The sequence below is a fragment of the Anastrepha obliqua genome, chromosome 1 (assembly GCF_027943255.1).
Source record: "Anastrepha obliqua isolate idAnaObli1 chromosome 1, idAnaObli1_1.0, whole genome shotgun sequence".
In the NCBI taxonomy this organism is placed as follows: domain Eukaryota; kingdom Metazoa; phylum Arthropoda; class Insecta; order Diptera; family Tephritidae; genus Anastrepha; species Anastrepha obliqua.
Genome location: NC_072892.1, coordinates 169,560,440 through 169,582,165, shown reverse-complemented (window position 1 = coordinate 169,582,165; position 21,726 = coordinate 169,560,440). Strand labels below are relative to the sequence as shown.

At 40.7% G+C, this 21,726-nt stretch overlaps 1 protein-coding gene across 1 annotated transcript in view; it reads right to left on the bottom strand.

The window, feature by feature from the left end:
• Positions 1 to 7,444: 7,444 nt before the first annotated feature.
• LOC129240819 (short-chain dehydrogenase/reductase family 16C member 6) overlaps positions 7,445 to 21,726 on the bottom strand; it is a 43,338-nt gene continuing 29,056 nt past the window's right edge. Inside the window, exons 3-7 of the mRNA XM_054876825.1 lie at positions 19,210 to 19,386; positions 19,061 to 19,133; positions 15,063 to 15,240; positions 8,354 to 8,479; positions 7,445 to 7,999 (exon numbers count right to left, since the gene is read on the bottom strand). Of these exons, the coding sequence (XP_054732800.1) occupies positions 7,912 to 7,999; positions 8,354 to 8,479; positions 15,063 to 15,240; positions 19,061 to 19,133; positions 19,210 to 19,386 (642 nt within the window). The 3' untranslated portion in view covers positions 7,445 to 7,911. The remainder of the gene's footprint in view (positions 8,000 to 8,353; positions 8,480 to 15,062; positions 15,241 to 19,060; positions 19,134 to 19,209; positions 19,387 to 21,726) is intronic.

Genomic DNA, 21,726 nt, shown 5'->3' with positions numbered 1-21,726 from the left:
TCCGTATAGTTTGAATACCTATTGGTAGATAGGGTCTCGAGATATAGGTCAAAACGTTGACCCGGGTAACCTTCGGATGTGTATGTACAATATGGGTATCAAATGGAAGCTGTTGGTGAATGCTTTAGTTCAGAGTATTTCCATCTGCTCCGTGACTAGGGTCTCGAGATAGAGACCAAAACGTGGACCCTAGAATGTGTTTGTACAATATGGATATCAAATGAAAGCTGTTGATAAGTGTTTTAATACGGGGTAATTTTCATACCTATTGATGACTAGGGTCTCGAAATATATGCCAAAACGTGGACCCGCCGTGTCTTTGAACCGAATTAAACCAAACTTACACACATTGTTAAGTAGGTATTGAAGATGATTTCCGTATAGTTTGAATACCTATTGGTAGATAGGATCTCGAGATATAGGTCAAAACGTTGACCCGGGTAACCTTCGGATGTGTATGTACAATATGGGTATCAAATGGAAGCTGTTGGTGAATGCTTTAGTTCAGAGTATTTCCATCTGCTCCGTGACTAGGGTCTCGAGATAGAGACCAAAACGTGGACCCTAGAATGTGTTTGTACAATATGGATATCAAATGAAAGCTGTTGATAAGTGCTTTAATACGGGGTAATTTTCATACCTATTGATGACTAGGGTCTCGAAATATATGCCAAAACGTGGACCCGCCGTGTCTTTGAACCGAATTAAACCAAACTTACACACATTGTTAAGTAGATATTGAAAATGATTTCCGTATAGTTTGAATACCTATTGGTAGATAGGGTCTCAAGATATAGGTGAAAACGTGGACCCGGGTAACCTTCGGACGTGTATGTACAGTATGGGTATCAAATGAAAGCTGTTGGTGAATGCTTTAGTACAGAGTATTTTTCATGCCGCTCCGTGACTGGGGTCTCGAGATATAGGTCAAAACGTGGACCCGGGTAACTTTTGGTTGTGTATGTACAATATGGGTATCAAATGAAAGCTGTTGATAAGTGCTTTAATACGGGGTAATTTGTTATGTTATGTAATGTAATGTAATGTAATGTTATGTTATGGTATGTTATGTTATGTTATGTTATGTTATGTTATGTTATGTTATGTTATGTTATGTTATGTTATGTTATGTTATGTTATGTTATGTTATGTTATGTTATGTTATGTTATGTTATGTTATGTTATGTTATGTTATGTTATGTTATGTTATGTTATGTTATGTTATGTTATGTTATGTTATGTTATGTTATGTTATGTTATGTTATGTTATGTTATGTTATGTTATGTTATGTTATGTTATGTTATGTTATGTTATGTTATGTTATGTTATGTTATGTTATGTTATGTTATGTTATGTTATGTTATGTTATGTTATGTTATGTTATGTTATGTTATGTTATGTTATGTTATGTTATGTTATGTTATGTTATGTTATGTTATGTTATGTTATGTTATGTTATGTTATGTTATGTTATGTTATGTTATGTTATGTTATGTTATGTTATGTTATGTTATGTTATGTTATGTTATGTTATGTTATGTTATGTTATGTTATGTTATGTTATGTTATGTTATGTTATGTTATGTTATGTTATGTTGTGTTGTGTTATGTTATGTTATGTTATGTTATGTTATGTTATGTTATGTTATGTTATGTTAATGTTAACTCATTCTCTATATCCATACAAAATATCTATCAAACAAATAAAATTAAAATTTTCTTTTGAAAATGCAACCATTCAATCAGTATTTTCTTATGACGTTATCACGTTAAGCTATCGTCAGTAAACCGACTTTACAGACAACCTCTTTTTTGGTTAAATGAAGCTTAAAATGTCACCTTTCTAACACCATATGATATGACACAATGTGATTGGTAGCACTGGAGATAGATGACTCCAACGACATCTATTGATAAAATTCGAAAAGACTTTTTCGACTACCCAATATAATTCCTTCCAAGTGTTGGCGGCAACTGAACCGTAATTCGGTCATCCGTAAACACCGATTTAGAATAACTTGCTGGAAGACTTCGGCCGGTATCTCGTGAATAACTTTAGTAATGTTGACTTCCACTGTCTCAATCGCACAAAGCAATGCCTCCCCAAGGCATTTAGACTTTACATGCCGCCACAAATAAAAGTCCAAAGGTGTGATATCACACAATCTTGGCGGCCAATCCACTGGTCCAAGACAAGAGATGAATTGCTCACCGAAATGTCGACGCAGTAGATAAACTGTGTCCGGCCTGTATGGCAAGTAGCGCCGTCTTGTTGGATTGTGGGAATCAGATGTTGTGAAGGTCATGGATTCAAATTGCGGCATCAAAAAGTGGTTTATCATTGGCGCCGGCATCGACTTTGAAGAAATATGGGACGACGATTTCTCCAGCCCATAGATCGCACCAAACGTTTGTTTTTAGTAGCTGTATTGGCTGATCTTGCATGGCTTCGGGTTGTTCTTCAGCTCAAATACGGCTGTTTTGTTTATTGACGTAGCCATTAAACGAAAAATGCGCCTCATCGCTGAACAAAATTCGGGCGCCAAAATACGAATCTTCAGCAAATTATTCAATAGCTCAACAACTGAAATTATTTCGCTTTGGAAGGATTGGTCGGCTTCAAATCTTGCACTAGCTGTATTTTATACGCTTTCAAACCGAGATCTTTGCGTAAAAGCGCCTAAGTAATATAAAAAAAAAGCCACAGTGGTTGAATCTGAATCAAATCTTCTGGGTCTTCGGCGTCTTCTCTTAACTTCGGACTGTACGTGGTCTAATCGGTCGAGTATCATCCAATAATGTAAAATTATTCTCTATTTTTCCGATAGTTTATCGAATAGTGCATTCAGTAAGATGTTTATGTAGACCATAAGTTGGCCTGAGCGACGGGTGAACACTTTTCACAGAGCGTCGATTTTTGTAATACGATTTTAATATGTGTAAACTTTTTTGAGGCCTAAGTCTTTCAAGTCTTGATGAAATGTCAATGAATATTCAAAAAAATATAAGTATTTAGTTTGACAGCAGTCATGTGTGATTTGTCAAAGAAGCCTATTGGAAAAAGTATCTCCAATCTGATCACCCTTTACAAGGTTTTTCAATATAACTCTTTCATTTAGAGAGCTAAAACCATGCAATTTGTGGACTTCATACCTAACCAATAAAACAAAGTGTACTAGAAAAATGTCGAGATCGATAGTTTGTGCGATATACGCAGCTCCCATATCACGCATCGATGAGATATCAGCAACATGGGGCTATATTTTGTAGAGCACTCTTCATTGCATTTCTTTCATTTCCATGTCGGTCTTACTAGGTAAACTCTCAACTTAGTTTGGTTGACGCGATACACAGTCTCTAGACATGTCAAATGGGATGAATTCGCTTTGTTTCAATCTGTGCTGACAGCCACATGGACACGGCGAAAGAAAAAACAAATCAGCTGATTTAACGATACCATCTTTAATAGATTCGCTTTGACAAAATGTGTAGCACAAAAAATACGAAAAAAAATTTATTCAGATGTCTAACTTGCTGAGAAAGTCGTATTCAAATGTGGTTTTTTTGTTCATTTATAGCGAATGCGGCAGCCGTTGTGCACACAGCTTTCTGAAACCCAGTACTTCAGTCAAAATATGGCTTACACCACCTGATGAGATGTCTAGGGCTTCTACTAAATCTCTTTCTGTCACTTGATGATTTTCCAATACGATATCCTGTATTTTTTGCGATTTCTGGTGTTGTAGCTGTGTTTGTACGTTCTTGACGTGGATCGTCGGCAAGACTTGTATGACCACGTTTTGACCACAATAAGAACTTTTCGCCATCAATTAGTGCTGTAGGAAGATGGGTTGCTATTTTGACCACAATTTAGAAACGCATCTTTCTACAGCCACAAGAGCTGCCAAAGTAAGTGGCATGGCAAACCTTGGAGGTCCAACGCAGAACAAGCGAAAACTTGTAATGGACACAAGGAACTCGATTCTTCTATATATATATAATTGGCGCGTACACCCTTTTTGGGTGTTGGGCCGAGCTCCTCCTCCTATTTTTGGCGTGCGTCTTGATGTTGTTCCACAAATGGACGGACCTACAGTTTCAAGTCGACTCCGAACGGCAAATATTTTTTATGAGGAGCTTTTTCATGGCAGAAATACACTCGGAGGTTTGCCATTGCCTGCCGAGGGGCGACTGCTATTTGAAAAATGTTTTTCTTAATTTTTGGTGTTTCACCGAGATTTTAACCAACGTTCGAATTCCGAATGGTAATCACGCACCAACCCATTCGGCTACGGTAGCCGCGATTCTTCTATACGGATGCGAAATATGGGCAGATTCACTAAGGGTGCAATGCCGGCGGAAAACTCTGCAAACTGTGCAACGCACCTGCGCTCTTAAAGTGGCTTCGTCATACAGAACAGTATCTGAAGCAGCGGTGTTAGTTATCAGCGGAACCATCCCTATAGATATTCTAGCACAAGAGCGCAAACGGAGATGGGAGGCAAAAATCACAGGAATCCTAGTTCCACGCTTCTCCGATATTAGAGTTCAAACGCTCACACTTTGGCAGGCAAGATGGAACTCTGAACGGTACGGTAGATGGACAGCGAGACTAGTACCCGATCTAAAAAAGTGGGTTGAAAGAAATCACGGTGAGGTTTACTATAACCTCACACAGTTTTTGTCCGGACATGGGTCCTTTCGCAAGTATTTGTGGCGAATGGCAAAGGTGAGCCTACCAAACTGCCTTACCTTCTTTAAATGCGAAAGGTGGAACATAGGTAGAGAGAACAGGTCTGCAACGAGCTATTGGTGTATTTACACCTAAAGGAATTATCGAGAAAATGATGATAGACGAAGAAAATTTCGTGAAGGATATTATCCGAAAAAAGAAGCGTGAAATGGAAAGTTATGCTGAAGAGCATTGAGCATAGGTTTCTCAAAACAGGCGACGCTGAAAGCAGGGTGAGTAAGTAAGTATCCTTAGGACGCCGTCTTGGCCCTCTACCTCGAAGCAATGCGGAAACGGTCCCGTGGTAGAGGGAAAAATCCAAAGGAAAAGAGGAGGTATATTTTTAGTGGAATCACCCAACCTCACCACTAAAAAAAAACAATCTTTCTACAGCACTAATTGGGAGCGGAAAGGCCCTTTACACTTTAAACATTCATTTATAAACCTCGTTTGCTTTTAAACCTTCCAAAGATAACAGATGGCAATGAAACTTGACATACGTGCATATGAGGAGTGTACCAACATAACAAAACAAAAGTAGGCTAGTAGCAACGCTCTCTCTTATCGAATCGCAAAACTTATTGAACAACCTAGGATAGGTAAGTGCTGGTTGATCTGTAAAAAGATCTTACTTATGTCACTCACTATGTGTCTGGAGTCGAAGATATCATTTTATATTATTCATATTGCACGCCTTTGCGAGTTGTAATAAGCCATTCAGCCTTTGGTTAGCAATATCCTTCAAGGATGAAAAATATGTTGATTCTAGTCACATTTGTCGAGTCGTACAGAGAGCAAAGCAGTAGCAAAGTAAGCATTTCAAAGTACCCCTAGCATTTGATACAATGCATCGCTCTGGACAATTCCCATTTTGGTTGAGTGATGTGAGAAGAGACAGTGTCTCGCCAGTACTCCAACTAACATTTTGCAGTGTCTCCATTTTTCGTACTCCAAGTCTTTAGCATAATTTTGGCAGTTTTGTACAAGATTGAGTGTTCCCATATCGGCTGCCTTTCCAGAGCTAGTTCCTCATTTAGTTCCGTTTTCAGAAGGGAGAGTAAAGGGTATGTATCTGACGTGCTCAATCTCGGCAAGCGAATACCTGCCTTAGCAAGCTCATCAGCTCTCTCATTTCATTCTATTCCTTTGTGTCCTGGTAATTATGTCCAGTAAATAGTGACCTGCCCATTTTCTCAGACTTCATCGATTTTGGATCTGCATTATTGAGAGCATTTCGAGTTACTGCCAGGAGCCATAATTGCTTTGATAGCCGCTTGACTATCAATGAAAATATTTGTCCGAGTATTAAGGGGTGTCAATAACAGAGCTAATTCAGATGATTTTAATGCGTGAGATATTTCAGCTTGAAATATTTTTTTTTTGTCGGGACAAACTAGCAAGTACAGCCCTCTTAAGACAACATTAGGTCCATTGTACTGCACTTGGGTTCCCTTTTCAATTTTCTTTAAATCTACCCGACCTCCGAAGAAACTTGAGTAGATCTTGTGGTGCCAAGGAGCGAAAGTGATCGCTTCTTAACACATCAGTGCCAAAGACGACCTCAAGCCAGATTCGAGCGAAGGCCAGGCAGATGCACAGAAAGTGGGCCGCCGTTTCATCCTCCTATCCACATGCTGGGCAGAGTGCACTGTCTGAGATGCCCACCTTTTCCATGTACTTTGCCCATAGAAAGTGGACCGCCATCAGCCCAACCAGCTACCTAAGTCCCTTCTGCTTAATAACAGAAGGATCAGTCGGACATGATAGGTAACATCAGTTTTGTCCATCTGCATCCTCGCTCAGCCTGCCAAGCTCGCTTGTGGGTATACTACAGTAATTTGGGAGACTTTCGGAGATGAAATTTCGGATAAAAGACAGTCGGTACTACTCTTTCCGCGATTTTGAACCCATCCGCAAAGAATGTATGAATGACATTTGGACCTTTTGCCGTCCATTTTGCTCTATTACAACCAAGCCTCTTGCAAAAGCTTATTTGTGGAATAACGTAGTCGGACCTTCCGTTTGATTCCAGAATATTGCCGGGACCAAACCGCCTCTGTGAGAATCGCCCTGACATCTTCAGTCTTAGAGCAGATCTTTTAGCTGAGCTTCTCGCTACTAATTTTATTGGGTGCCAGTCGCGAAGCTTTTCTATTGCCGCTGTTGGAGTTGTGCTTTAACAACCTAGCATCATGGCAAAAATCATATAAAGCTGTCAGTTTTGAGGCAGTTTATAATTCGAAAATACGTATTAAATTTTATTTAAATATTTTATTTTGTATACAGGATCGTCCTAAAGCTGAAGGGTTAAGAGTTTTGCCCTTCAGCTATGGTAAAAAATGAAATTTAAGGAATAACTTCAGCTGCCACGCCACCGGAGACTCGACAGCAGAATTCTGCCAGCTCATTTCACACGTATTCACACACTCGTCCAATCAGTCTTTGCTCAGTTGGCAACGAGGCAACGTGGACTGTGTTGAATTTTTCGTATATCACCAACACATTCTCAGTTTTTTCATAAAAAGGGCCGCTGTCATGCCCCCGATTACGTGAGCCAATCAACTGATTCTTTCAAATTCGGTGAGAGCCGGTTAACGGTCCACACCTTCTGCATTTGTTTCATCATGAGACCTTCCATTTCCAACACAACAACCAATTGAAACGCCAATTTCGTAGTAGATTTATTGTGTATATAAACAAACGTATGTATCTATGTATTTATTTAGTTTATTATGACTAAAATTGTACTCGTACGCTAGAATATTATTTTATACACTTTCCATATAAGAGAGTAGTGATTTTCGCAAAACATAAAAGAATCGAAATAAGAATGCAATCAAGTAAAAAACAATTAAACTTTTCAATACGAAATGCAATAATAAAAAAATAATTATGATGCTCCACACGAATGTGAAAGTAGAAACATAAATGCACAAATGTGAGAAGCAACGCCGCTAGTATTGCAATAATGTGTGACCGCAAGATGTAGAGGAGCATATACATGCGTATATATGTATGTATGTATGTGCGTATACTCTGCAACGCGCATTAGCTGTACGAGAGTCTGAAGCAGCAGCAGGGCACACTCGTCACACTACCAACTGCATTGTTTCCAACTTACATACCACAAGAACAAAATCGCGGATGGGAGGTATGCTGGCTCGCTGGACCGTTACGTTTATTTCCAGTAAAATAGATGAGAGCTGCGCACGTCGAAATGGTAGAGACGCAGCAACATATAATCCTGCCACTTAGTGGGCAACAATCTGCAATAAAATAAAAGTAGAAGAAGAGAAGTAAATGAATGAAAAATGCAGTAAAGTGAATTAAAATAGAATAAAAGCGAAAATTGCAAAGGCAACGCGATTCGCAATTGCAACATAATTAAATAATAACTGTAAAGTGGCGCGCATTCTTGCCAACGTTTGCGATTTTTTTATGATTTTTTTTTTATATTTCTTTTTTTTTTACTTTTCCTTTTATTTTTATTTTCTGTACAACTTTCTTAATTGAATTTAATTATTTGCACCGTTGGTAGCCAAGGCCGAGCGCGCTCACTTACTCCCGCACTCACTCTCGCGCGTGTACACACACGCGCTAACACACACAAATGTACTCACCTGAGCAGCCATACGGTGAGAGCGAATATTTTCGGCACGTATACCATGCGCTCGTTATACAGGACGCTGCGAACGATCTTCTCTGCGACGTAGGGTGTCGGCAAGCCCGGATAACTGGCCATTATGCTGGTTTAAGTGAGCAGCAGCAGCACGCGGAGTTGATTGTACATGATTTGAGGTTAATCCAATTATGCGTACGCGTTGGTATTACAGATGGTGATTGTCATAAAAATTACAATATAAAATAATTAACGAATCAATATAATTATGTTTACATGCACATGTGTGTGTGTATGTATGTATGTGTGTTTGAAGGTAGCTATGCAGGCACTATTAACTTGCGCATGTGTGTATGTATGTGAGCAAAAGCCACGGTAGCTGTGCCAGAAAGGTGCATTGCGCCAAGGATATGCGTCAAAATACTACATACGTACGGAAATACATACGAGGGGGGTTCAATGAATACCCGTGTTAGAAATGAAGACACCATTTAAAAAAAAATTTATTTTTCAGCATAGTCCTCATTTAGAGAGATACACTTCTCCCAACGCTCCGACCATTTTTTAACACCTCCAAAAAATAGGATTTGTCGAACGCTCTCTAAAATACGCCTCTGTCTCGGCGATGACTCCTCGTTTGAAGAAAATGTTTCTCCCGCGAGCCATTTCTTCAAGTTAGAGAACAAGAAAAAGTCGAAGAAAGACAAATCGGGTGATTACGGAGGATGCGGCAGCAATCCAATTCATAACGCAATTCACGCAGTTTGGCGGTGGCAATCCGGAATGAATGAGCTGGTGCGTTATCGTGGTGAAGCAGCACCTTCTTTTTCGCCTAATGCGGCCGCGTCTCCTTCAATTTTTTGTGAAAGCGGTCCAATAACTCACTGCAGTATTCTCGTTCCTCCTTCTTCTAAAAAATCCATGAGGATGACGGCGTTCGCATCGCAAACAATCGTCGCCATGCCCTTTCCGGCCGGTGAGACTACATTCGCCTACTTTGGAGCAAATTCACCGGCAGAAATCCATTGTTTTGATTGTTGCTTAGTTTCTGCTGTGTAATGATGAATCCAGGTTTCATCAACGGTGACCACTCGACGCAAAAATTCCTGCGGATTTCGCTCAAATTGCTCCAAACACTGCTTCGAAGTTAACATCCGCATCCGCTTGTTGTCCACAATGAGCAATTGCGACACCCATCGAGCCGAGAATTTTTTTCTCGCCAACTTATCTCGTAAAATATGCATTGCCATTCCGGTCGACACACCTATGGCCTCTGTTACTTCGGGCACTTTCGTTCGTCGATCAGCGAGAACGGATATTCGGAAAAACGGATATCCGCCCGCGCTTAAATTCGTTGAACCAATATCTAACTGTGGTCATAAATGGCGAAGCGTTCCCATAGACAGCGTCCAACTTTGCTTTTATTCGCTCGCATTCTTTTGCCATCCAAAAACGAAAAGCGAATTACTGAACCATACTGGTATTTTTCCATCTTAGCGAAAATCACGAAACACATCTTACTCGAATAGCTGCCAAATCCAAACCAACCTGCCAATCAGTTTGAAATTTGATTTGCCGTCGTTTGATAGACGGCAGCATATGATGCTAGCACAAACTTTCCTCAGCACCGTCCTCTGTCATCAAACACGGGTACTTATTAAACCGCACTTGAGATGGCAAATCTTACAGTAGATGACCACCCAGTGGAGTCTAATCTCTACATCAAATATCTCGGAGTAATTATTGACAACAGGTTGAATTTTAACCAGCACCTAGCATAAACCCGCGAAGGTTGTAACTGCATTAGTCCGAATTGTGATGAATACGAGAGATCCATTGTTACTTTTGTTTTTTGTAGAAGGAGGTTTAAATCAAAATGTCAGAAGCGTCATTAAAGACGCCATCGCACCAGTGGTATTTGGGGCATGCTCCCACTAAAACTATAACAATCCTCCACCTTGGCTAGATTCCACTCTGGGACCTAAAGATATTTCATCAGAGTGGAGCCACGTTTATGTCTACTGGCACAGCAGGTACCTGTATCCAGGTTCTTCTCCTGTGAGCGTATGCAGACTCTACGCCTTCGATAACTTCCATTTTTTCCTTAGTGTTTTTGGAGTAAATGGTATATCCTATAAATAGTAAAACCTATCTCCCTGTCATCTGTCTGATACTATAATGAGTGCTTACCTCAAGCGTCTGTTTGCTTGTTTGTTTCTCTTAAGCAATTCATCGCCGATGGTACTACTGTTGTCGCCGTTGAGCTTTTTTCCCCAATCAATTTGTTGCAGTTTCATCATTATTGAGACCGCAAACGCTCTTATTGTGTACTATTTGACGTTAGACGAACACATGTCCTGTAAGTAAGATCTCGGTTCTAAGACCTTCTCGAGCAAAGCCCGAGTGCTGTGAAATGCCACGTGCTCTGCGCTCTCTATTGAATTGTGGCAGTAGGGGCTGTCTGTAAGCTGGAAGCGATGTAGATATTCCAGAAAACAGCTGTGGCCGGGGATTAATTGAATGAGGTAATAGTCAGTGTCGCCGTGTCTTCTACCCACCCACTTCTCCAGGTTCGGCGCCACTTCTCAAACGGTCTTTGGTAGACTCTTTCCATCGTCTTAACCATTCGGCCACAGATCGTGCTCTTTCCGTAGCTTTTTTCGCTGCCATCGGTTTTGCTCCTTGTACACCGTATAAGCGATGAACCGCCCCCGCGTGGATATCTACTGGTATTTTTCCGCCATTAACTTCGGCCTATATCGGCGGCCGCCGTAGCCGAATGGGTTAGTGCGTGACTACCATTCGGAATTCACAGAGAGAACGTCGGTTCGAATCTCGGTGAAAACACCAAAATTAAGAAAAACATTTTTCTAATAGCGGTCGCCCCTCGGCAGGCAAAGGCAAACCTCCGAGTGTATTTCTGCCATGAAAAAGCTCCTCATAAAAATATCTGCCGTTCGGAGTCGGCTTGAAACTGTAGGTCCCTCTATTTGTGAAACAACAACAAGACGCACACCACAAATAGGAGGAGGAGCTCGGCCAAACACCCAAAAAGGGTGTACGCGCCAATTATATATATATATATATATATCGGCGCTGCGTACTAGGCTATCGGGTCAGCTACAGTTGACAGTAATCGCTTTCTTTGACTGCTGCAAGGTGCTGCTTGAAGCTTAGTCCTGTACTAATCATTACTCCCCGATACTTCACATACTCCTGTGACAGTATTTCGTCACCACCAACTGCGATTTTCATCATTTTCTTTGCATACGAGTACTTATCAGGAGCGCTTCTGTTGTCTATGCTGCTAGCTCTAGGCCCGCTTTCGCAAGCCACCGCTGAACTCTCAAAACTGCATCGCTACATTTTGCTTCCAAATGATCGAGTAGTTCGTCAACCACCACAAGCTCAATTTGGTCAGCGTATCCAACAATTTCTGTTTAATCCGTAAACTTCAACTTTAGAACGCTTTCGTACATAGAATTCCAGAGGGTTGGTCCCAGGACAGATCCTTGCGGAACTCCTCCAGAGGCTTCATAGGATTTTTGGCCTTTGTCAGTATTATATTTTAATTTAAGATTACTAAAGTAGCTTCTGATGATGGGCAATAGATAATACGGCACTTTTATGAGCTGTAAAGGTCCGCAAATATTTGCGGTTTTCCCTGCATTGCTGTCTTGAGCACAATGTTTGAGACACCATTTGAGCCAGAACCTTTGAAGTCTTTTACCAGTTTAAGTGTATTTGAAGCTTCCTCTACTGATGGTACGTCTGTTACAGTATTCCTGTCATATCCTTCATGAGAGGTCCTAAGCAGTCGCCTAGGAAGCTACTTAGCAGAGTGGTATCATCTATCTTACCGTATGCTGTACCGGCCTGGGTCGAAGCAACAAACCTCAGATCCTACTTGAAAGGCATTAAATCGATATACGCTTATGTGCCCTGAGGGTATGTTGCGCATCCCGCCCAGTACGGAGGAAGCTGTATTAGTCCTCGCGGTATGCTACCGGCTAAGCTGACTGCTTTCGAATTCGCAGAAATAAAAAAACACGGAGCGGATGCAGAACAGCTGACCAAGCGAAAGTATGAACAGGAGCAAAGCATCCATACGTGGCACGAGGAATGGAAGAACTCTATGAGCAGACTATGGTCGTATGAATGGATTCCGAATATATTCAAATGGATACAATGAAAACATGGACAGATAGGTATCTATCTTAACCATGGACATGGATGCTATAAATCTTATCTGCATAGATTTAAGCATGAAAAAGAGCCGTACTGCACTTTTTCTGGCAACTTAGTTGAAGATGCAGAACATGTCTTCTTTGTCTGCCCTCGTTTTGAGTTCGAAAGGGAAGAACTGAGTATTAGGGTTTTTTGTTTGTTGGATGGGTCTCTTCGCACTTACAGCGAACGTCGTCTACGTCTACTGCGTTGAGTGCGTGGCCACTAAAAACCACCACTCCTCCACGTCTGGCGAGACCCCTTCCCAGAATTACTTTCTGCAATACTCCGGGAGGGCCCAGAACAGCGTCCATGAAGTGGACCAGTTCTATTCACCCACGTCAGGGTACACCATATTTGCAGCCAGCTTCCTGCTGTGGGCACATCTCCTTACGTCTCCATCTGTGCCGCGTTTGTATCTATTGACCACAATTGATTTCCGCGTCCTCTTCTCTCAAGATATGGCGGTTTTATGTCATCTATAGTCTCTATTGCCCCACTTTTTGAAACAAAAGGAACATCGGAAGTATGCGATATCAAATTTGTTAGTACCGACTTGTCCCCGGCTTGATATCTGGGTTCAACAGTTAGTGCCTTCTCACTCAAGAGTTCCTGCTCTTCAGCCGCCCACTCCGTGTATCGGAAGTACTGCATTATTTTTGCTGAATATGTCTTAAGAGCATTCCAGTTATTGATTGATTGATTCCACCTGCAACGAATGGCCAAGTGGCACCTACAGTGTTTAACGCTCGTCTCGAAAACGGTCAAGATGATATATCACATTGGAGCAGTATGGATAGTCTGCCAGCTTAAAACGGTGGAGAGAAGACCGAAAGCAACCCGTCCCGCTGATAAACTGCGTTAGATAAAAATCAAGGTCGCCGTGTTTCCTGCACACCCATGGTGCAATGTCAGGTATAAGCCTATGGGTCCAACGCCCGTTACTGATAGATTCCATCTAAGTTGCCATTATTCTATGTATTGAAGCCGTTCTGTAGTTTTTTTGTCCTTTAATGGAGTTGCTTCCCGCTTGTCATAGAGATGACGCCTTTCCCGTGCATGTATATCCAGGTACGTATTAGGGTTGCGAAGTCAATAATGGTTAGTAACCCAGTGGGTATTATGCTTGACTCAGAAGAACAGTGGTCCGCTGCCAGTAATATGGCTGAAATGGAAATTACCAAACTGAATTAGAGCAAACATAAGGAGTCCAGCTCAAAGGAATCGGTAAATAATGATGTCTACCACGCTCTCCGTTCTCTTATACGGGACGGAACTGTAGGCAAATGAGCTAAAGATAAAGAACCGAAGCAAGCATCTTCTACTCTTAGCATCGATACAACGAACGGCAGCCCTGAGAGTTGTGTTCGCCTACCGCACAATATCAGAGGCCAGCTGTTCTAATAATAAGCGGTTCAATACCAGTAGACTTACTAACTTTTGAGAAAATAGAGCTGTGGCAATTAAAGCAAGAGGAAATGGAAGAAAGATTTAGCAAACCTGCGCGCGTGAAATAAGGGTTCATCCCTTAAGGCTAAGACTATGACAAAACCGCTGGATTAACGAACGAAACACGCGGCAGATGGACGGCTAGGCTAATAAAAGACGTCGCTACATGGCGCAGTAGCAACTTTGGCGAAGTCAACTTTTATACAACCCAAATGCTTTCGAGGCACGAGTATTTCCAGAAATATCTGTTCAAAATAGGGAAAAGGAAACACCCCACATGCATATACGGGGATGCCGCCGAAGATGACGCTGAACACATATTCTGTCAATGCATGCGTTGAGAACAAGATCACCGAACTCTGAAGAATGCAGGCGGGCACATAACCGCGGAAAATTTAAAAGACAAAATGCCAAGTAACGAGGAAGTGTGAGTAATCATCAGTAGTTTCGCGAGAAGAATCCTTCTTATGAAAAAGCGAGACCTGGACGCAGACACATCGGCATAGACCTTTGCACTGGGGGAGATGGAACGCTACTCTGAAGTAATGCGAAGGCGGTCCAGAGTGGGCGAGGGGGAGTTTTTTAGTGGGTGAGTCGAAAGACAAGTCTAACACTTTTCGGTTTTCAATGCTTTTGCCGCCTCTATAAAAAAATAAAAAAATTAAAAAAAAAATAAAAATAAAAATAAAAAACGTGTCCATATGCGCATAAGTATCAGGAAAGCCACGAAATATATTCTTGAGCATTTGCATAACTCTGTGTGCCAGCTCTTTTGCTTATTAAATTCTATTGCAAGACCGCTGGTTCGCGACTTACACCCACACACACATACTCACATATTTTTGCCTGCCACCGCCATTTTTGCCGCACAGCATTAATTGCTATTCCTCATGCTACACACACACAAACATACACACACGCATGTATTGGTATTAGTATTATGCAAGATCCAATAGCCACAGCCATGTGTTGCAAATCCCTCTCGGGTTGGTATGTCCGTAATCTTGCATGTAATTCTACATAGTTGTACTCACCCCGCATCGCTGAGCAGCGGCAAATCGCCACTTGTCTTCATTAGGTAGGCATTTGCCACGGTGGTGCGTATGTAATCACAATCGGACAGGCGTAGCTCGCCGCGCAACGCCTCCATGAAGCCCATAATTCCATATTTGGTTGCAGTGTAAATGCCAGCACCAGGCAACGGCACCAAACCTGTAATAATTAAATTTCGATTTGATTAAAAGAATTCGATGAGCAATGCGTGTAGATATGTGGCATAATTAAATTGAAGGTAAGCAGATTACGTAAGACTTGATGAACAAAGTGACAAGGAATACCGGAAAAAATCTTAGAAAATATATGAGGCTATCACTGCATATTCACATATTTGGAGAATAATGACTTACGTTGAAATATTTACGTAATTGTAATGATTCTAAGCAAACGAAAAGTTGGTCGCAATAATTGAGTGGAGTTGTTTGGAAGACGCCTTAACAGGATTTTTTGTATTACTTAATCACCTTCTGCAATTGACTCTTCACATACGAAGTGTGGCTCCTATCTAACGAGACGGATGCTGTGAAATAATCTATTTAGCTTTTCAATATTTTTTCAAACTTTTTTTTTATTTTGAAGATTGAACATTGTCATTTATGAATGAAAAATAATATCGTTCAAATAACTGCCACGACTGGCTTTACAGTAGGCCATTCGATTAACCTAATTTTTAAGCACATTTTCGATTGTTTGGGCTCCAATTTCATGAATGACAACTTCGATTTCGTGTTTTAAAGCATCAATCGTCCTTGAATGGTTCGCATAGCATTTGTCCTTAACGGCTCCCCACAAAAAATAGTCCAACCGGCTTAAGTCACTGCTCCGAGGCGGCCAATTAATATTGGAATTTCGGCTGATTATTTGGTTTTCAAAAACGGTAGCCAAAAGTTCGAGTGTAACTTTGGCAGTGTGACAAGTTGCACCGTCCTGTTGAAACCAAATGTCGTCCATGTCATCCTCTTCAATTTTTGGAAACAAAAACTCGTTGAGGATGTCACGGCAACGTTCGCCATTTACTGTAACCGCGCCTCCTCGCCCATTACCGAAAAAAATGGCCCGATGATGCCGCCAGACCACAAACCGCACCAAACAGTGACTCGTTGTGGATGCAGTTGCCTCTCTACAGTAACGTTTGGATTTTCTGAGCCCCAAATCCGACAATTTTGCTTACTGACGTAGCCACCGATGTGAAAATCAGAAAAGAAGAAGAAGACTCATCACTTTGGAAATAGGTTTTCAATATTTCTCAATTTTGTTCAAGCGTATAGCGTCCCATTTCGTAAATGTCAAACCTTTAGGTAAATTATGAACACATTTGACATGTCATTTGTGTTACCATTCTCAAAAAAATAGGTGGTTCAAAAAGCAAACGCTATATGGCACACCCTGTACTTCTATAGGCTTCTTAAGAGTAAGACCACCCAGACGGCAAGGAAATTAAAGGGGTTAGGAGTGGTCAGAATTTTCAAAACATTGGATTTTTTGTTTGCATTTTCTTAAAGTATAATATCTCAAAAATATTGTGTGAATAATTGAAGTGAATCCGACAAATTCTTTTCGAGTTATTCAACAATTAACAACGGGCGTTTGGGCACTACAGAGCTCGATAGCAAAACTTTAAATGCGTTTTTCTCAAAACTATGTTTTTTGAACTGGTGATCTCTGTAACTTGAAAACCTCTTGGTAGAGTTTAATAAAATTTATACTGTTTTTGAAAAACAGAAAAACATTGTGCCCAATCGAAGGATTTTTTTTTGTTGTTTTTTTTAAATTTCAATTTTTTTTAAACCATTCATTATCGGTTTTTTTCTCGAAAATGTGAAAAATATTTCTTGAGGCTGCCATATTATTAATTTAAAAAAAAAAGGATTCGATGAGGCACAGGATTCTCTATTATTAAAACTAATTTTTCTTGTCCGATTGATTTTAGATGAATCTCCAAGGACCTGTGATGATCACCGCAAGGAACTTCTGGAGAAACGGGCTCCACACAAACAGCGATAATTTTTAAAATTATTATAATTTTTTTTTTGAAATTTTGCTAAAGTCAAGTCCAAACATGTTGTAGTAATGCCATGTTTTTATTTTTGTAAAATAAGGCAACTGACTAGCAAAAAAGTTATTGAAAATCACCATTTTTTCGGGCACTTGACTACCTCTAACCCCTGAAAAGGGTTACAAATTTTTTGAAGTAAAACTTCTTAGGCGCCGATGGACGAGCGAAATGGAGAGTAAAATTTGCGCATCATCATCATCGAGCAAATAAACGAGATGCACGAATCGTTATACCTAGTCTTCGTTGATTATGAAAAAGCTTTTTATCGACTTAATCACGAATACAAATGATGTGCCTTACAACGAAAAGGAGTTGCTGACAATATTTTCGCCTTAATAAAGGCACAATACGAATCCTTCGAGTGCCGAATCTCTGATAATGGAATCTTATCGGATGCCATCCAAATCAACGCTGGCGTAAGACAGGGCTGCATTCTGTCACCGTTTCTTTTCCTTGTTGTCATCGATGAGATACTAACTACATCAATCGACAATGCTGGAAAAAGAGGAATGCTATGGCAACCGATTTCAATGGAACATCTCGAAGATCTAGATTTTGCTGATAACAAAAAGGATGTATCTACAAGATTGCAAAAAGCAATAAGCGCATTCGCAAGTCTTCGTCCGGTGTGGCAGTCCACGCAAATGCACATTACAACAAAATTACGGATTTTCAACTCCAATGTTAAATCAGTTCTGCTCTTCGCCTGTGAAACATCGGGTCTGTCTGCGGAAATTGTACAGAAGCTTCAAGTGGTGGCCAGACGATTGGATATCTAACACCGAATTGCATTGACGATGTCATCAAAAACCAATTGCAACTGAAATAAGAGAACGTAATAAGAGAAAGGTGGCACTGAAATCAGCAGGCAAGCGCTGGACTAGAACCTCCAAGGATAGCGCAGAAGAAGCAGTCTTAGGAGCTCTTAGCGACGCTGCATCGCAGAGGAATACAAAGCCGTGGACAAAACAATGACCTGGCAACTATTAAAAAATATATCCGAGAATGCAAAGTTGGTCCTATGCTCCGCAACGGAGACGAAGGAATGATGATGATGACTTGGAGACTGGTTTCTATTCGGGTTTACATTCATGTTTTCTTTTTTTCTAAAATTTTAACTAGCTCGAGAAAGGCGAAGTACGTCGATAAGTTACAAGCCTAAGGAAGATTTGGTAAGCTCCACCCATTAGGTAAGCAAATAATCTATAAGAAGAGGCCGCCGTAACTTAAGGAACCGAAGCCTTTTGCAGCCGCTCGCTCCAATATATATATATATATATATACAATATATATAATTGGCGCTTACACCCTTTTTGGGTGTTTGGCCGAGCTCCTCCTCGTATTTGAGGTGTGTGCCTTGATGTTGTTCCACAAATGGAGAGACCTACAGTTTCAAGCCGACTCCAAACGGCAGATATTTTTATGAGGAGCTTTTTCATAGCAGAAATACACTCGGAGGTTTGCCATTGCCTGCCGAGGGGCGACCGCTATTAGAAAAATGTAGCTCTTCTATTCTTACAAGAATGACAAAAATTGGGTTGATTCGTAGATCACCATATGCAAGCTTCAAACTTTGAAAAGGGTTTTTTTCGTACGAGTCAAAACAAGTAAAAGAAAATTATGTGCATCTAATATAAGTTACTGGCTGGACTATTTGCTAATATAACTTTGCAGTTTGATCCACAAACTATAAAGATAAGTAGACGAGGTGATTGATTTTGTTACATTAAAAGTCTAAAGTCAAATACATAGATGGATTTTTTTTTTTTAAGAAAATCATTAACGGAGTGACATTCCGCGGAGTGATACACCCAAGCCCCCTAAATCTGCTCGGATCATAAAATATATTTCTTAACACAAAAATAGTAACTACTTTGACTTAAGAATTACTAAGTTATTTTCCATAAATTTCCCACTCACCTGCCAAAGCTGCCACCGCCACAACATGTCCCGATTTTCGTGCTACCATTTTGGGTAGAAATTCTTTTACGGTCTGTAAGTTGGAAACATTTTTTCAGTACTCAAAAAGCAACATACCAATTAATGAGCCGAAACTCGGCGCCACTTACCATAATATACGAACCCAAATTAACCGTTAGTATGGTTTCAATTTCATCATTGCTCAAATGCGGTGTGGAAGTCATAGGCATTAGCGATGCATTATTGACCAAAATCTCAACAGGGCCCAACTCTTTTTCGACTTTCACAGCCATCAGCTGTAATTCGCGTGGTGACGAAACATCGGTCTGTGTATAAATAAATAAATAAATACATTTTTTAACAACTCCTGCCATGAATTCAGCTTTAACGAGAATATAAAGCAGGTGCATACATTAATTTTAATAAACATATAAAGGGTCTTGCAAAAGTGACGCCTAGATGTCAGTAGTGAGTAATTCTTCTTAGACGGGGACTTTTTTATGGCATCTTTAACATTTCTCAAGTGGGCTAATGTGTAATTGTACACCATAGAACAACATATTAAAATTATTAAAATTTATTACAAAAATGGTCGATCTGTAAGGTAGAAAAATGGAACTTTTTTTGAAAAATAAAAAAATGGCGGACTTTTGAAAAAAAGGTATGTTTTTCGGGTGGAAAATTAGGGTTGAAAAGAAACGAAAGTAGCACTTGCCAGAATGACAAGCCTACAGAATAATAATCAGTTTAACTTTTTCGTTTCAGATGTCCTGAAGAGCCTAAATCCTGTTGACAAGCCACCTATCTTTTTTTAAAACGTTTACTTTGGTGCCACACTACTACAAAAAATATGTAAAAATAAATGTTGTTGTTGTACACTATTTGATGTCAATAATAACATACTATAAAATCAAAACGATCGAATTTTATTTTTTTTTTTTTTAATCCTAAAACATATCTATAAAAAATTAGTATTTGACCAGACTACTACCTTAAAAAAACATATCGCAAACTGCGTGAGTTTTTTGGTGGAAATAATCATCCGAATGAGTCGACAATTCAAAGTTTGGTGAAAAAATTGCAAGAAGTTGGTTCTGTTCGAGATAGAAAAAGGACTGGCACATCAAAAACTGGGCCTCCTGTTGGAAATATTGCTGCTGTAACGCAAAGTGTTTCGTATGTAGAAGTCCACGCAAGTGGAGAAAATTCCTGATTGTAATTCACTTGGAAGGGGCCAGGACGATTCTTCTGCATACGATCCAAGCAGCTCACAACAATCGGGTATCGCCGAAGTAGCTTCCGAACACCCGTTAGAGAGTGAGCCAATGTGAAAGGCAAAGCATTCCAGAATATCAGATTGTGCGCTCGATTTGACACTCGCCACTTAAAAATTCTTCCCAAATGAAAACACAAACAAAACCTCAGATGAGAACTGCTTATTCTGATGACGACCCCTACAATGAACTAGGGACTATGATTTGAGGGTATGCATCTGGAATGTTCGGTCCTTTTATGGAGAAGGTGCCTCTGCCCGGCTGGTTGATGTCCTCGTGAGAGCAAAAGCTAACATTACTGCCATTCAAGAGATACGATGGACGCGGCAAGGCAAGAAGAGCATTCGATCTTGCAACGTTTACTAAAGCTGCCATATGAATTAGCACAAATTCGGTATTGGATTTGTAGTGGATTAGTAGTGTCACCAAGTACTGTCGTTCACTCCAGTGGATGAGCGTCTCGCAATAATCTGTATCAAAGCGAGATTTTTTAACAACTCCCTCATTTGCGCCCACGTCCCGACGAAGAGAAAGACGATGCAAGCAAAGATCTCTTCTATGAGCGCCTGGAAGGTTCCTATGAGCGCTGCCTTCGTCACGACATAAAAATCGTCCTTGGCGACTTCAATGCCAGGGTGAGCGAGGAGAGAATTTTTGGTCCCATAGTTGTGGCCGCCGTAGCCGAATGGGTTAATACGTGACTACCATTCGGAATTCACAGAGAGAACGTAGGCTCGAATCTCGGTGAAGCATCAGAATTAAGAAAAACATTTTTCTAATAGCGGTCGCCTCTGGGCAGGCAATGGCAAGCCTCCGAGTGTATTGCTACCATGAAAAAGCTCCTCATAAAAAATATATCTCGTTCGGAGTCGGCTTGAAACTGTAGATCCCTCAATATGTGGACCAACACTAAGACACACGCCACAAATAGAAGGAGGAGCTCGGCCAAACACCCAAAAAGGGTCTACGCGCCAATTATATATATAGATACATATAGTCATAAAATTCAGCCTGCACGAAATATCCGGTAACGGACAGAGGCTGATCGACTTCGTCCGGGCCCGAAACATGGCAGTCTACAGCACCAGATTCCAGCATAAAAGAATAGATCAGCCTACATGGCGGTCTTCTTATCGGAAAACGCGTAACCAGATCGAGCATATTGTGATAGATGGAAGACACGCTTCTAGGGTTTTAGATGTACGCACGATCCGAGGACCCAACATCGACTCGGATCACTACTTTGTTGCAGCCCAAATACGCACGCGCCTCTGTGTAGCAAAAAACGTACCTCTAACTACGCAAAGAATGTTCGACATCGGAAAGCTCGTACTCTACGTACCGCCGCCGAAGAAGAAATCGGATTTCGGCGAGCCCGAAAAAACAGTAGGT